Source organism: Procambarus clarkii, chromosome 36, assembly GCF_040958095.1.
Source record: "Procambarus clarkii isolate CNS0578487 chromosome 36, FALCON_Pclarkii_2.0, whole genome shotgun sequence".
Classification (NCBI taxonomy): domain Eukaryota; kingdom Metazoa; phylum Arthropoda; class Malacostraca; order Decapoda; family Cambaridae; genus Procambarus; species Procambarus clarkii.
In genome coordinates, this window is record NC_091185.1 from 12,496,452 (window position 1) to 12,513,086 (window position 16,635).

General features: G+C 45.4%; 2 protein-coding genes across 2 annotated transcripts in view; one reads left to right on the forward strand and one right to left on the reverse strand.

Annotated features, from left to right (window-relative positions):
* The first annotated feature begins 4,286 nt into the window (after nt 1-4,286).
* LOC138371611 (ETS homologous factor-like) lies at nt 4,287-8,961 on the forward strand. Its single transcript, XM_069336558.1, has 6 exons — nt 4,287-4,646; nt 5,267-5,465; nt 5,689-6,006; nt 6,138-6,263; nt 6,712-6,904; nt 7,141-8,961. The coding sequence occupies exons 1-6, from the start codon at nt 4,449-4,451 to the stop codon at nt 7,250-7,252; spliced, it is 1,146 nt and encodes a 381-aa protein (XP_069192659.1). The 5' UTR covers nt 4,287-4,448; the 3' UTR covers nt 7,253-8,961.
* Nucleotides 8,962-9,097: 136 nt separating this feature from the next.
* The window catches only part of LOC123756207 (uncharacterized), a 376,309-nt gene continuing 368,771 nt past the window's right edge, over nt 9,098-16,635 (reverse strand). The window contains exon 14 of the mRNA XM_069336649.1: nt 9,098-9,285. Coding sequence (XP_069192750.1) covers nt 9,098-9,285 — 188 coding nt within the window. The remainder of the gene's footprint in view (nt 9,286-16,635) is intronic.

Below are 16,635 nucleotides of genomic sequence, written 5' to 3' on the forward strand. Positions count from 1 at the left end.
CCGTTGACGTCCGGAATGTAACCCCCCCCAAAAAAAAAAACATTAGACATATATCTTGAGGAAATTAATCAAGAGGCAGGAATATAACGTGATCAAATCAACACTGATGCTTCAGATAAAGCTACCAATGGCAGAGCTGGAGCAGCATAGAATGTAATTTGAAATGTCTATCCAAACTAAATTGAAGAAAATGCACGTATTAAGACCCGTGCCTAATCACTGCCGTTACTATGCATTTCACCTTTGACATTAATGACACTATGTAAAAGACACATCCAACACTTTATATAGGGCATACGTAAATCTGTGTATTTCTGTATTTACATATGTACCTTAGCCTAGTATTTCAAAAGCACTACAATCACCTTCTGTGGTTGATCAAATTTTAAATTTTGACCGAGGGGCGAGTTTATTGGGCAGCGCCACTCATCTTGTGAGTGGACATACCGCCATAGCAGCATGTACAACACTCCCCAATAGGAAGTTCAATAAATCCCTGAACTATATGTTTAACAAATCTCTCACACTGTCCATGGAGGACAGAAGAAAATTTATACATGCTGGTTAGCATTGTAAATGTGTGGCCACGTCTGTGGTAGAAAATAATAATAATAAAACTATGCATGACATAGTAATGGAAATGAAGGAGCAGAAGTGCTGGCCTCCGAGGGCGCTGATGGAGACCATATTGAATACACCACTTCATCTCCAAGACCCTTTTATCATCAGAGAAGAGCACCTTGCCAGGGTAGCTGAGAATGTAAGGATAACAGTGCAAGTGAGAGAATCTGAACGCTGGTTCATGGCACTTGAAGCCAACAACCTCAATTACAATAGAGGAACAGGAGGCGGCCATGGAAGAGAAGCGACAGAAGCATGAAAAACACTTTTTTTATCGTAAAATCTAGATACTGTTCTCTCCTAACTATTCCTGCGCCTGGTCCCTCTACTCTCTCTCTCTCTCTCTCTCTCTCTCTCTCTCTCTCTCTCTCTCTCTCTCTCTCTCTCTCTCTCTCTCTCTCTCACTCTCTCTCTCTCTCTCTTGTCATTCATCACTCACATGCCGCACCCGTGTAGCCTAAACTTGCAACCCGTCCTCCCAATAGAACGTCGCATTTTGACGTATACTCTACCAAAAGTAAAAAAATCGTCGTACTAGGTAGTGGTAGCGGCTCGCGAAATTGACGTACTGTTCCGTTTTCTGTTTCGGGTCCTATGGTAGGTCAGGATAAGGGGGCACTTTAGTACGACAATTTCTTGACGTTACGAAGCCTTAGGAGGACTGACTGAAACTTGAGCGTTGTAAGAACTTAATCCCTTGTTTAGCAGTGTTCATTTGAGGCAATAAAGTGAATCCAGCTGAATCTGGGCTCAAGTAATAATAATAATAATAATAATACATTTAAAAATAATATTATTTGATACGGAAAACAGTTTAGAATTCGTAGATAAACAAAGTACGTTGTATAGAGTAACAGGATGAACAACTCAGTGGAGTGACTATCTATTTGGGGTGTTGTATATTTGGTTCGCTCACAGGATGAGTGACTCACAGGAGTGAAAGCCAATGCTGTACCCCATGGGGGGATATGTTCACTCACAGGATGAGTGACACTGTCTAATACTGTCCCCCATGGGGGGACATGTTCACTCACATGATGAGTGACACTCCCTAATCACTATAATAACAGATATCACTAGAAGCAAAAATTTTGACAATCATTCCAGTCGACGATTGACTGCTAGAAAGGCGGGGCCAAGGAGCTGAAACTCGCTCCTGCAAACTGGTGGGTAATAATTTTAACATGTCCCTTTGTATATGTCATGAATACAACTTTATAATAGTGCTTTTAATCAAAAGTATAATGACAGTATTAAATACATACCATTTATGTATGGGTTTATATATATATATATAGCGTATATTATGTAGTTACAAGTTACACAACAGACTAACAGAACTGGAACAATTTATAAAAACAGCAAATGGTAAATAATTGTATTAGAGTAGGCTTCAAAAGCAAAAGGCGCATGACAACTGAATAAAATTCCTCTCTGCCTATCCACTATCCACCCCCTCCCTCCTCTCCCACCTCTCACACACCCACACCATGCAGTCCCCCCAAAACATACCTCTCCAAGTCTCAATATACCCCCAGACAATCCCCCCTGCCTCAGGCAGTATACTGGGAAACTCTTTTTTTTCTTTTTGTATCCACTGGCCAAACACGTTTAAGTTTTTATACGGCTAGAACCTGGACTCTCTGCCTCCCACATGGGAGAGCTTCCACCACAGGCTTCAGGTAGCTCTAAGAGAGCCTAGAGTACTGAACGTAGCTCTAAGATAGCCTAAAGCTCTGAAGGCCTAGAGTACTGAAGGTAGCTCTAAGATAGCCTAGAGTACTGAAGGTAGCTCTAAGAGAGCCTAGAGTACTGAGGGTAGCTCTAAGATAGCCTAAAGCTCTGAAGGCCTAGAGTACTGAAGGTAGCTCTAAGATAGCCTAGAGTACTGAGGGTAGCTCTAAGATAGCCTAAAGCTCTGAAGGCCTAGAGTACTGAAGGTAGCTCTAAGATAGCCTAGAGTACTGAAGGTAGCTCTAAGATAGCCTAAAGCCCTGAAGGCCTAGAGTAACGTAGTTCAGGCCAGCCTAATAGTCCTATTAAAATAACACATTAATAAAGAGACTTATTGCAACACAGTCAAAATGAGTTATCAACAGAGTCATATATAAAGCAACAGAGCACGTAATGAAATACTAATAGCTAGACAGGATACGTCATAACGCTACTGCTTTATTTACACAATAACAAGCGGACGTAATCGTCTAAGAGCCGAGTCATACAAACAAAAGCAAACACTACCGCTCACAGAGGAAAAGCGATACCATAACTATACGACAAACTAACTGCGTACCCTTCTACATGCGGCAATCTTTAGGACGGGTCCCACTTTGTATCAGCGTTAGCGCGCCATGGAGCAAGCGACACCGGTCTCTATGTCTTGGTAGCTTAAGGGTCAAAATATTCCATCTCAAACGTGAGATGACAAAAGGGGGGGGGGGGATTTACCAGCTGACCTCTAAGGGTTGCCAGCGAATGTTTTTTTTTTATCTGGCGCTTATTTTAATGTTTTTACTGTCATTCCTGTCTATGTTTTGTGGTGTCATTCACATTTTTTATTATATGTTAACGGGCGATGATCCTAATGCTAACCTGATTCATTCTACGATGCGGTTAACAGGATAAAAAATATTAGATAGAGGATTAGTTATAGCGTAGTGCTGCCTTTGCAAGCGTATGTCTGACAGTATATATCCAAACTATTAAAATTCTATCACTCTATTCACGTGATTGCAGTGAATGTATTCATAATTTTTTTTTACGATATCCGTATGTACCGTCTTCACAAATAAAGACTTTTATATCAAAATAATGATTAAGAAAGTTTACAATGAAAACATTCGCGTGAGAGTTGCCAGATGACGCTTAGAACTTCAACTCAAATAATTATCGTTGGAATGTTTGTTTTATTTTCTTTAAATCTAACTTTGTACAAAACATAATTCGCATACATATATATTTTATTATCTGTAAGCAATTAGGTGTTTATTTTTTTGTTACCCTAGAGCGAGAATGGTTGGTAGTTCTGATTGCAAACAGCCTCTCCAGGTTGTTAGGCTTGATAGTTTATGACAATTTTTGAATTATTCATATTTTAATTAAGAATAATTTGATCTTAGGCGATGCAGAGGACGAGAACGAAATATATAAATACGCGCCAAGAGATTTGACGCTTGCTTTCTCTCATTTGTAAACCGTCATCACAATTAACACTGCTCTTAACCACCACTACCACTACTTTAACCACTACCACCAACACTTCCGCTACTCTCATCACCATCACGAACATTACTAATACAATCCTCACCACCGCAACGCTTACCACCATCACACCACTATAATCATTACCATCACACTACAACCAGCACCAACCCACACTATAAACATCGCTTCCACACACACACACAGTTGATTGACAGTTGTCGATTGACAGTACACCAGTTGATTGACAGTTGAGAGGTGGGATCAAAGAGCCAAAGCTCAACCCCCGTAAGCACAAATAGGTGAACACACACACACACACACACACACACACACACACACACACACACACACACACACACACACACATACACACGCGCACGCGAGCGTACTTCCCCGAATCGCTCGTAAACGTTTGAAGTCCAGCCAGTGACGTCAATCCCCGTATATATGCGCGCGCCAAAAGCTTCTCTCACCAGTTCATATCCACCCGTGGCACGAGCAGGACCTGTCTGTAAACTCACCGCTGTTCCTGAGCCAACACTCTTGGGGTTCCGAGCCCGTGCAAACAATCATTCGTGTGTTATCATTAGAGATATAACTTGTAGTTTGTTACCAGACAAGAAATGACCGCTATGGATACGTACAACATTGAGAATACTCTAATCTTTGGAGACGAGTTAGTGATGAACGAGGACCGGTTCTTCTTCTCGGACTTGGATGAAATACTGACAAGTCCGACGAGTTATGATGAGCAGCTGCAAGGAACACTTAAGTACATCGACGCTTTTGAGAGCACAGATGTCACCACCTGGAGCAGAGAGGTAAGGCGGTCAGACTCTAATAGCGATAATTACCATAAACGTTTAACACTACAAAACACGAGAGATGATCCTCAATCCTGATCTCGAACTAAACAAAATATTAGATATTCTTTTTTTCACACGAGGTCGTCAGTGTTGCAATTCATTGCTGCTAATTAATACAGGTGGAATTTTAGCATCACAGTTGCAGATGCCGCAACAAATATCACGCTTCCCCATTTTTTTCATGATTTACGGTGCTAAATAGTCGTCTAAGATTGGCACCTTCGATTGATAGTTAATGATGCTTACTGTTAAATGTTTCAAAGTAACTTTGGGATTCCATGCCTATTTTAAAGTTAAGGTTAATAATGCAGCCTGTTATTGCAATCACTTTAACCTGAGATAAATGCCATATCTTAAACCCTCTATTAAAATATTAAAACGGCAAAAAATGGCCTGCGAATTTATTAAGAACTTATTTTTTCTCAACTTTTACTATATAGTTTAAAATTTGTAGTATATTAACATTACGACTGCGTACCTACAACAAACTACAGTTATACTGAACATATAAAAAAAAAAATCCACTTTTAGCAGGACAAACTGAGCTAAAAAAACATTTTCTTTTCTGACTACAGGATTGCTTCAGATGGGCCCAGCAAGTGTGTCAAGAACAGGGTGTCGATCCCTGTTCCGTGAACCTGGAGTTCTTCTCCAGCGTGACGGGTTGTGACCTGGCTCAGTACTCACGCTTCGACTTCCACTCCCAGTTCGACAGCATATGGGGCAGCTTGTTCTACGACCAGTTTCACCACCTCCTCGAACATATAGGATTCGGTAAGTTATATCTGGAAGCTAGTTATGGCCTGACTAATGTGTATGCCTGTTTTGATTGGAGTTTCAATCCTCTTTAAGTCTCACCTTTCAACCTTCAATTCGCTGATGCAGGTCGGCTATTTGTATTAAGGAGAGTGAGATATAGCCTAATCCTCTATATACGATATAAAATAAGAATATGATTATTATTATATGTATTTTAATTGTTGTTATTCTCCTACAGCCACGAGCACTCCTACCTCAGACTACGAGAGCTCCTCGTCCACCTTCAGCGACTGCAGTAGCAGCGACGCCTCATCTTTCTCCTCGTCTTCCAACTCCCCCTTCTATGAGAACGACGAAGAACTGGCGGATCTGTGCGAGTTGCCTCCTCTGACTATTCCCGAAGACTTCGCCGAACTGGACCAATTCTTGCACCAGCAGGTACCGCAGGAGCAGGAACTGGAAGTGAAGCCGCAAGTGCAGGCCGGCTGGGGTCGTGCCTGGGAAGACTACCAAGGTGACCTGTTCGCTCCTCCAGAAGTGACTTTTGTAAAAGCTGGTGAGTTGGACGCTAGTTTTTATGTCTCTAACTTTCCGTTTTGCTGAATTATAATATTATATTTGCTAAAGCGTTTCCAAAATCAGCATTGCTTCAAATTCTCATTCTCTCCATTGTCTCTCGTTAAACAGAGCCGGAAGTAATGAAATTCGAGGAGAGTTACCGTGAAATGTCACCATCACCATCCCCATCACCCGAGTCTGTGGTACCTTCTTGCAGAGCTCTCGATAAGATCCGAACCAAGTCCAGGAAGCGAGGTATGTATTTCTGAGTTACCCTTTCCGTCATCCATTAAAGAAAACGTAACTATTTTAAGGGGAAGTTTAGTTTAGTTTCGTTAATAATGCACCCATACCCATCCTGTGGGTGATTTGATTTGCATATCGTTCACCTTCGAATCCAGTGGGCAGCGGTGGGAAGGGTACAGTTACCCGCATTTTTGAACTACAGTTAGCAAATGTGGGTAACTTGGCTACAAATTGTGGTTACGATATAGAATACGATACTTGGAATTATATGTTAGTAACTGCTCGCTTTTGTTCTATGCAACAAACAAAACCCTGAGATTATTTGTAGGATTTTGGACAATGATATATAGAAAGATTGTTAAATGGAAGTGTAAAACAAAAGTTTGATCGTGTCACGTACGATGTAAAAACTAGTTCCTGTAACAGATGACTAACAGCGAAATTTTCTGTTCCTCAGAGCGCGGACCAAAGAACTGGGAGTTCGTGATCCGTCTCCTGGCTGACAAGCAATACAACCCCGACGTCGTCCGCTGGGAGGACAAGACCTGCTACACATTCCGCTTCGTGCGGCCCGCTGTCATCGCCCAGATGTGGGGGCAGAGGTCCAACAAGCCCAACCTCTCCTACGACAACTTTGCCCGTGGACTCAGGTGAGCTTAGGCGCTGAGTTTAGCAGTCACAATCCTCATCAAGGTTATGAATATTATCGGTAATTTCACCTTTGTGTCCATGATATTATGATAATTATACACGAGTAGAGTGGCGCAGTGGTAGTCTGGTAATTGCATTTCATGTTAATTTACATTGTAGCCACCGCATACCCTCGTCATCATTACGCATGATGTGCTTAAAGAGTGTTCTAAATGTAGTGTTTCCTTACCGACAGATACCACTACACTACGGGCGCCCTAAGCCCCGTGTCCGAGCGGCAGCTGGTCTACAAGTGTGGGCCCAAGGCTCGCAAGTTCCTAGAGGACCTCCAGCAGGGAACGTGGTAAACAACGACTCAATACCACAGGAACTTTAAACCAAATCCATGATTATCCTATTGAAGGGATTCTCAAAAAAAGGACTATGTCCTGATGATTCTGCATCCTCCTTCAAACTGATATCCTCTTGCTGGGATTCCTATGAAGATGAGCCCAGAGAGCAGAGTTTCAGTCATACCTCTAGGTGCTAGGAGGTCCTGCAGACACTTCATGCTGGCTTCAGCGTCAAGAAGGACCCCTCTCACCCCCTCTGTACAAGTCCTATGAATGCGGGAGGATCTCTTTTTAAGACGAAGCCAAAAAGCTCCTATTCTGGGATGCGTGCTTAAGTGCCTTCGATACCCAGATGGCCTTCGATGTATCTGAAGAAATCCTCAAATAAGAGACAGTCTCGCCATCAATATCTTTTAAGAAACTTGACTCACTTCATCGTCGACGTCCTGGAAAGATAAAATTCGTCGTCGATACACCAGAAAGATGTAGTTCGACGGCAATAAACCGGACAGATAAAGTCCGTCGTCGGTTACAACAGAAAGATTAAGTCCGTCGTCGATACAACAGAAAGATCAAGTCCGTCGTCGATACAACAGAAAGATCAAGTCCGTCGTCGATACAACAGAAAGATCAAGTCCGTCGTCGATACAACAGAAAGATCAAGTTCGTCGCCGATATTATCGAAAGATTACATTCGTCGGCAACAGACCAGCAAGATCAAATTCATGGTTTGATATTTCCTGAAGGGCAAACTAAAGAAGAGTCTCGCCCCGCGACGACAGTCACGATCAAGGCTCGGTGCCTCGACTCACTCCGTAATAAGAGAATGAAACCCCAGAACAAAAACAAATAATCCAAACATTTATTGCCATAAAAAAAATTGAAGAGCATCGAAACTAATTTAAAACACTTCTCAAATCGGATCCCAAAATTCGCAAATTTGATCCAGAAAAATAATAAATATTTGGCTCAAAAAATATTTTGAATACAGTAGATATATAAGTTTACTGGACGATATAGTAAGATATGATTCATATCAGTTTTAGAATTCGATCCAAAAACATAACTTGTCCATCTGGCCAGTAATACCAGATCCCAAATCTTTTGGGATCACTTGCTCAAAAAAATCGCTCACTTGTCATTTCTTTAGTTATATATATATATATATATATATATATATATATATATATATATATATATATATATATATATATATATAGACATTTTACCCCAAACAAACACTTAACATACAGTACCTGATTACGATTAATGTATATTTGTTATAAATTATATTTTACCCATTGGTGCTATATATATATATATATTTGTTTTTTTCTTTCAGTATACATATTATAGTATACATATTATAGTCTTGTTGAAGACAGCTATACTACCATTTCCTCTATAGGCACTCTGCCTCACTCTACTCCTATATGTCCCAAGTGCCAGTGTCCCAAATATTCTAAAATGTCCCAAAATATCCCAAGGGATCAGGGGTGGAGTATAGGCGTGCACAAATGAATGAAATTAGTACCAATTCAATAGCCTCATTTGATAGTTAGGGAATCTTGAACTGTGATACACCCTTGAGCACACAGGTGGCGCCACCTATGTTATTATGTGTTATGTGAACGTTGGTGCAGCTAACGGAGATGAATGTTGTGCTTGAAAATATTTTTAAGTAAATGTTTTATATGAATATTGAATAAAGTTTGTATATTTTATCCAAATATGTCATTTAACCTGCATATTTTATTATCTAGCTTGTTGCCAGTGTGTGTAAATTAGTCCAATCACTTGGGCTCGTCTGTTGAGTGACGGCCTTGCATCTTGCAGGGTCGGCGTTCGATCCCCGATGGTTCAAGTGGTTAGGCATCGTTCCTTCATTCCGCTCTCATGTCCTGGCTCCTTGTCCTCATATCCCAGCTCCTTGGCCTCATATTCCAGCTCCTTGGCCTTATATACCAGCTCCTTGGTCTCATATTCCAGCTCCTTAACCTCATATCCCATCTCGTCCTCATATCCCAGCTCCTTGGCTTCATATATCCCTTCCATGTGTTATATATCCATACTGGCTTAGTGCTTTCTACTCATAAATACCTTAAAATACCTATATGTAATTTAAGATATGTCAGGTAGAAATTACAGCTCTATTATTTATAAGAATATAACAATATAGGACACTGTAGAAGGTTTATTGGCCTTATATGAGGCAGTCTCTCTCTCTCTCTCTCTCTCTCTCTCTCTCTCTCTCAAGTATCAATGACAAAATCATGATGAGGATTCGAGCATATAGCTTCGAATCTTTCTCATGATCCCTACTTATTCATATATATGTCTAGCCTACGCTTGAAACAATTCAGCGATGTCCTATGTCTACTGGTATCCCGGTAATACGGTGACCTGTAATGTGTTCCATAATTCAACTCTGTTTCCAAACCAGTATCTACTCAGGACTTTAAGGTGCTGAAGCTGTTTGGAGTTCAGTCGACAGATTGATGATATGATGGAGTCAGAGTTAGATGAGGTTCGACACACACACCTTTGTCACCAGGTGGGATCGTTGAGTAATTGGTAAGGTGACACCTGTGGACAGGTGTATGGAGGTGTGGGACGGAACACTGGATAGCGTGGGCGGACGGGCGACGCTGAGGTGGACGGGGCTCTGGTGGACGGAGCTCTTGTGGACGGGGCTATTCCGCTCTTCATTCTAACCAAAATTCATCAATAGACCCTAAGTACAACCACGAGTTAATAAAAAAGATCACGATTTTTGTTTAGATAATATTTTATAAAATTCCTTTTATTGCAAATGAATTTGTAGGCCATAACCTACGAAGTCTATCACCTGACCTCACAAGTTAGTAACAGTTGACCGACCACCACCACGACCGACCACCACCACGACCGACCACCACCACCACGACCGACCACCACCACCACGACCGACCACCACCACGACCGACCACCACCACCACGACCGACCACCACCACGACCGACCACCACCACCACGACCGACCACCACCACCACTGACTTCACAAACCAGATGAACAACCTGTTACGGCTCCGCCATTAAATTAAAATGGCCTGAAATATCATCAGCGAGAAACTCATTTGCAGCAGCAGTGTCGAGGGATTGGAACCAGCGAGCCTGGTGATTACTACACGCGCACCTTAGCCCACTAGGCCACGACCGGACAAAAAGGTGTTCAACCCGAGAATGTTCTTACATTCTTGTACAGCCATTAGCACGCATACTGTTTTCCAACAGGTTCTTAATCCTAATTTCCTCCCTGAATACGACCCCGCCTAATCGTTTAACAACAGGCACCCATTCACTGCTGGGTGCACAGAGGCTACAGTTAAGGATTGGTGCCCGGTCAATCCTCCCCCGGTCAGGATACGAACCCAGGCCAAAACGCTATCGAAGCGCCGGGGGAAGTGCCTTGCCACTGCGCCACAGGAGACTGCTTTACCACTACTCCTTCTTAGTGAGTCTGGTAATGGTTCAAATCCCCGCACTGCTACAACTGATTTTCTCATTCGATACAATGTTCGAATCGAACCCTCAGTATCAAAGCCAGATGAACAACTGTTACGACTCCTGTTAATTAATTAGTCAACCAGTGATTCGAACAAAGTGCAGCGCAAAGTGAGAATACCAATACAGCGTTGCCATATTGACCCGGTAACCGGCAGCGTGAATTTGGCACACATTCAACCCCCACAGACAAACGTTGAGAATAGTTCCAGCCTTTGTTGACATCAAACGCTTGACATAATTTCTACATTTGAAACGTCTAACGTTCTTCCGGCAAGAGATATTTCCTCGTTGAACGTTTTAGACAATATTTCATTAAACTAAGAGATCGTTAACGTAATTACTCGTGTGTGGAAAAAACCGGTGCAACTCGCCCCCAAACCAGTTCTGGCGAGGAAACTCCATGATGGCTCACTGAGACACATTCCCCGGCGCCTCATGACGCGATATAAGTTGGTCTCCATTCAGGTTGGGGCTGTCATGAGTGTGTGTGACTCATCAGCCTCTGAGTTCAGATGTCACAAACTCATGACTCGTCTCAGGGCATCTGTTTGACACGAGTCATGACTCATGTAAGAGCACCAGCTCTCATAGCTCTTTGAGTGCCTATGTCTGTTAGAGTGTCTATGTCTGTTAGAGTGTCTATGTCTGTTAGTGTCTATGTCTGTTAGTGTGTCTATGTCTGTCAGAGTGTCTATGCCTGTCAGAGTGTCTATGTCTGTCAGAGTGTCTATGTCTGTCATAGTGTCTATGTCTGTTAGAGTGTCTATGTCCTGTTAGAGTGTCTATGTCTGTTAGTGTCTATGTCTGTTAGAGTGTCTATGTCTGTCAGAGTGTCTATGTCTGTCAGAGTGTCTATGTCTGTTAGTGTGTCTATGTCTGTCAGAGTGTCTATGTCTGTCAGAGTGTCTATGTCTGTTAGTGTCTATGTCTGTTAGAGTGTCTATGTCTGTCAGAGTGTCTATGTCTGTCAGAGTGTCTATGTCTGTTAGAGAGTCTATGTCTGTCAGAGTGTCTATGTCTGTCAGAGTGTCTATGTCTGTTAGTGTGTCTATGTCTGTCAGAGTGTCTATGCCTGTCAGAGTGTCTATGTCTGTCAGAGTGTCTATGTCTGTCATAGTGTCTATGTCTGTCAGAGTGTCTATGTCTGTTAGTGTGTCTATGTCTGTCAGAGTGTCTATGCCTGTCAGAGCGTCTATGTCTATCAGAGCGTCTATGCCTGTCAGAGCGTCTATGTCAAATCAGAGTGTCTATGTCTATCAGCGCGTCTATGCCTGTCAGAGTGTCTATGTCTGTCAGAGTGTCTATGTCAGAGCGTTTATGCCTGTCAGAGTGTCTATGTCTGTCAGTGTCTATGTCTGTCAGTGTCTATGTCTGTCAGAGCGTCAATGTCTGTCAGAGTGTCTATGCCTGTCAGCGCGTCAATGTCTGTCAGAGTGTCTATGTCTGTCAGCGCGTCTATGTCTGTCAGAGTGTCTATGTCAGTCAGCGCGTCAATGTCTGTCAGAGTGTCTATGTCTGTCAGCGCGTCTATGTCTGTCAGAGTGTCTATGTCTGTCAGCGCGTCAATGTCTGTCAGAGTGTCTATGTCTGTCAGCGCGTCTATGTCTGTCAGGGTGTCTATGCCTGTCAGTGCGTCAATGTCTGTCAGAGTGTCTATGTCTGTCAGCGCGTCATTGTCTGTCAGAGTGTCTATGTCTGTCAGCGCGTCTATGTCTGTCAGAGTGTCTATGCCTGTCAGTGTGTCTATGTCTGTCAGTGTGTCTATGTCTGTCAGTGTGTCAATGTCTATCAGCGCGTCTGTCTGTCAGAGTGTCTATGCCTGTCAGAGTGTCTATGCCTGTCAGTGTGTCTATGCCTGTCAGAGTGTCTATGCCTGTCAGTGTGTCTATGTCTGTCAGAGTGTCTATGTCTGTCAGAGTGTCTATGTCAGAGCGTCTATGTCTGTCAGCGCGTCTATGCCTGTCAGCGCGTCTATGCATGTCAGCGCGTCTATGTCTGTCAGCGCGTCTATGCCTGTCAGCGCGTCTATGTCTGTCAGCGCGTCTATGCCTGTCAGCGCGTCTATGTCTGTCAATGCGTCTATGCCTGTCAGCGCGTCTATGCCTGTCAGCGCGTCTATGTCTGTCAGCGCGTCTATGCCTGTCAGCGCGTCTATGCCTGTCAGCGCGTCTATGCCTGTCAGCGCGTCTATGTCTGTCAATGCGTCTATGCCTGTCAGCGCGTCTATGCCTGTCAGCGCGTCTATGTCTGTCAGCGCGTCTATGTCTGTCAGCGCGTCTATGCCTGTCAGCGCGTCTATGTCTATCAGCGCGTCTATGCCTGTCAGCGCGACTATGTCTATCAGCGCGTCTATGTCTATCAGCGCGTCTATGCCTGTCAGCGCGTCTATGCCTGTCAGCGCGACTATGTCTGTCAGCGCGTCTATGCCTGTCAGCGCGTCTATGCCTGTCAGCGCGTCTATGCCTGTCAGCGCGTCTATGTCTGTCAGTGCGTCTATGCCTGTCAGCGCGTCTATGCCTGTCAGCGCGTCTATGCCTGTCAGCGCGTCTATGTCTGTCAATGCGTCTATGCCTGTCAGCGCGTCTATGCCTGTCAGCGCGTCTATGTCTGTCAGCGCGTCTATGTCTGTCAGCGCGTCTATGCCTGTCAGCGCGTCTATGTCTATCAGCGCGTCTATGCCTGTCAGCGCGACTATGTCTATCAGCGCGTCTATGTCTATCAGCGCGTCTATGCCTGTCAGCGCGTCTATGCCTGTCAGCGCGACTATGTCTGTCAGCGCGTCTATGCCTGTCAGCGCGTCTATGCCTGTCAGCGCGACTATGTCTGTCAGCGCGTCTATGCCTGTCAGCGCGTCTATGCCTGTCAGCGCGACTATGTCTGTCAGCGCGTCTATGCCTGTCAGCGCGTCTATGTCTGTCAGAGCGTCTATGCCTGTCAGCGCGTCTATGCCTGTCAGCGCGTCTATGCCTGTCAGCGCATCTATGTCTGTCCTCTCGCATGTTTGATTGATTTATATTTACCACTTGAATCTTAAGACACTTAAGCTTTGTTGATGTTGCCGAGTTAAGGGCGTCGAAGGCACAAGGAAACCAAACCAGGAGTCAATCGGTAAAACTAAACACCCTTGCCGATGGTGCGACGCCTGACCACCGTCGGCAGGGCAGGCGTCGTCCCCTACACCTAGCGACGCCTGACCACCGTCGGCAGGGCAGGCGTCGTCCCCTACACCTAGCGACGCCCTGACCACCCTCGACAGGGCAGCCCCTACGCACCATACACACAGGGTAGGGCAGCCCCTACGCACCATACACACAGGGTAGGGCAGCCCCTACGCACCATACACACAGGGTAGGGCAGCCCCTACGCACCATACACACAGGGTAGGGCAGCCCCTACGCACCATACACACAGGGTAGGGCAGCCCCTACGCACCATACACACAGGGTAGGGGAGCCCCTATGCACCATACACACAGGGTAGCCACCCCGGGAGAAGCAAGAACCTACTGGATCCTTCTGGAGCCCTCCGCCTCCAGAAGGATCACGGGAGCCACCAGGACCTGACGTCCTCCGCCAACGCTCGGCTCCGGACCCGCCGCGCTCCAAGCCCCAAGATCAAGGCGGAAAACGTCAGAAAAAAGTTCTCACTTCCCCGTGTCTCTGGGGGATAAGACCGTCGGGAGTCGTAACAATCCGGGCATCTCCTAAGTGTCTTAACAACAAGGCCATTGGCACACAATGAATACATAAAGATTAAGGAAATGCAAAAAGTCCTATTGCCTCATACGAGGGAGTTCCTATTTATATCCACACAAATGCATTTATATACAGTATATGTCTAATCTTCTTTATGAAGATTTATACATAACACGAAAACTGTGTAGTCATACTGGCTTAGTACTTTATACCGATAATTACATTACATTGGTTTGGCGACCGATGGATATGATGATGCTAATTTGGCTAGTTACCCATAAAAATGTTTACCAATGAAAACGGGTCGCAAAGAGCGTAATATTGCGTAGTTCCTAATATTCTCTTGAAATGGGTAAAGGAGCCGTGGGTTGCATTAGGTCACCGTTGCAATACGTGTTCTAGTATCGACACGTGACACCTTTACCGAGGAAGTCACTGTTAACATGAGGGAGACTGTAGTGATTATCACTGACATGAGGGGGGACTGCAGTGCTTATCACTTCCATCTGGCAGAAGCATTCAGCTGCGGAGCTGAAGGTCAAACCTCTGGATCCTCAGAACGTATCAGAGGATTTACAGCCGGCGTTCACAGAACTCGAGGCACCACGGACACAGGTCTGCACGGTTCCTTCATCGGTGGTTGAAGACTGTAGGAGTTTGTATAAGTATATATGCTGCCAATTACGAAAATATTTGCTGACCTGGATAAGAATAAGTGCTCGTCTGATGGTGAACGTTATGATATTCAAACTGCAACAAATACAGTTGCTTGTGTGGATCTTGCTTAACCTTTACTTAACCTTTAGAAAGTTGCAGATGCTCCAGAGGTGCCTCACTGCTGACTGATATTATGTTGTTGAGGCGACATATCAAGTTGTAGTAGTGACATCAGGTTGTCAAGAGTGACATCCTGTATGCATGTGTGTGATGTTAGTGTTATTGCCACAGTTAGGTTGGCAACACTGCTCCTCCGGCTTCTGGCATTCCCTGTAGCCACAAGTGAGGATACGTATTATACCACACAAGGAGCAGGCATGATATAGACCTCGCTTTACCGGATCTCTTGACCTTGACCAAATGTCTCAAAAATGCTCTCTTCACTTTCTCCTTCGCCCCCCCCCCTAGTACAAGACGCACGACCTGCTAGGCTTGGCCCCCTGGCGGGGACACTTGAGGCCTTAGCGTACCGTCTCCCTCTCACATACTCTCTCATTAAAAATTATATGAGTAAATCGACTTGATAATGGTTCAGGACGGACCGAAACGTCGTCGTCCCTTCAGCCCACAGTGCCTGGAGCTGCAGGAGGACAGTTCCCTCACACAGTGCCTGGAGCTGCAGGAGACAGTTCCCTCACACAGTGCCTGGAGCTGCAGGAGACAGTCCCCCTCACACAGTGCCTGGAGCTGCAAGAGACAGTGCCTGGAGCTGCAGGAGACAGTCCCCCTCACACAGTGCCTGGAGCTGCAGGAGACAGTCCCCCCTCACAGTGCCTGGAGCTGCAGGAGACAGTCCCCATCACAGTGCCTGGAGCTGCAGGAGACAGTCCCCCCTCACACAGTGCCTGGAGCTGCAGGAGACAGTCCCCCTCACAGTGCCTGGAGCTGCAGGAGACAGTCCCCCTCACAGTGCCTGGAGCTGCAGGAGACAGTCCCCCCTCACACAGTGCCTGGAGCTGCAGGAGACAGTCCCCCCTCACACAGTCCCTGGAGCAGCAGGAGACAGTCCCCCCTCACAGTGCCTGGAGCTGCAGGAGACAGTCCCCCCTCACAGTGCCTGGAGCTGCAGGAGACAGTCCCTCACACAGTGCCTGGAGCTGCAGGAGACAGTCCCCCCTCACAGTGCCTGGAGCTGCAGGAGACAGTCCCCCCTCACACAGTGCCTGGAGCTGCAGGAGACAGTCCCCCTCACAGTGCCTGGAGCTGCAGGAGACAGTCCCCCTCACAGTGCCTGGAGCAGCAGGAGACAGTCCCCCCCTCACAGTGCCTGGAGCAGCAGGAGACAGTCCCCCTCACACAGTGCCTGGAGCAGTAGGAGACAGTCCCCCTCACACAGTGCCTGGAGCTGCAGGAGACAGTCCCCCTCACAGTGCCTGGAGCAGCAGGAGACAGTCCCCCTCACACAGTGCCTGGAGCAGTAGGAGACAGTCCCCCTCACAC

Coding starts and splice junctions, on each gene's coding strand:
- LOC138371611 (XM_069336558.1), top strand. CDS start 4,449: ATGACCGCTATGGATACGTACAACATTGAGAATACTCTAATCTTTGGA. Junction 4,647..5,266: donor TCACCACCTGGAGCAGAGAG/GTAAGGCGGTCA, acceptor TTCTGACTACAG/GATTGCTTCAGATGGGCCCA. Junction 6,264..6,711: donor AACCAAGTCCAGGAAGCGAG/GTATGTATTTCT, acceptor TCTGTTCCTCAG/AGCGCGGACCAAAGAACTGG.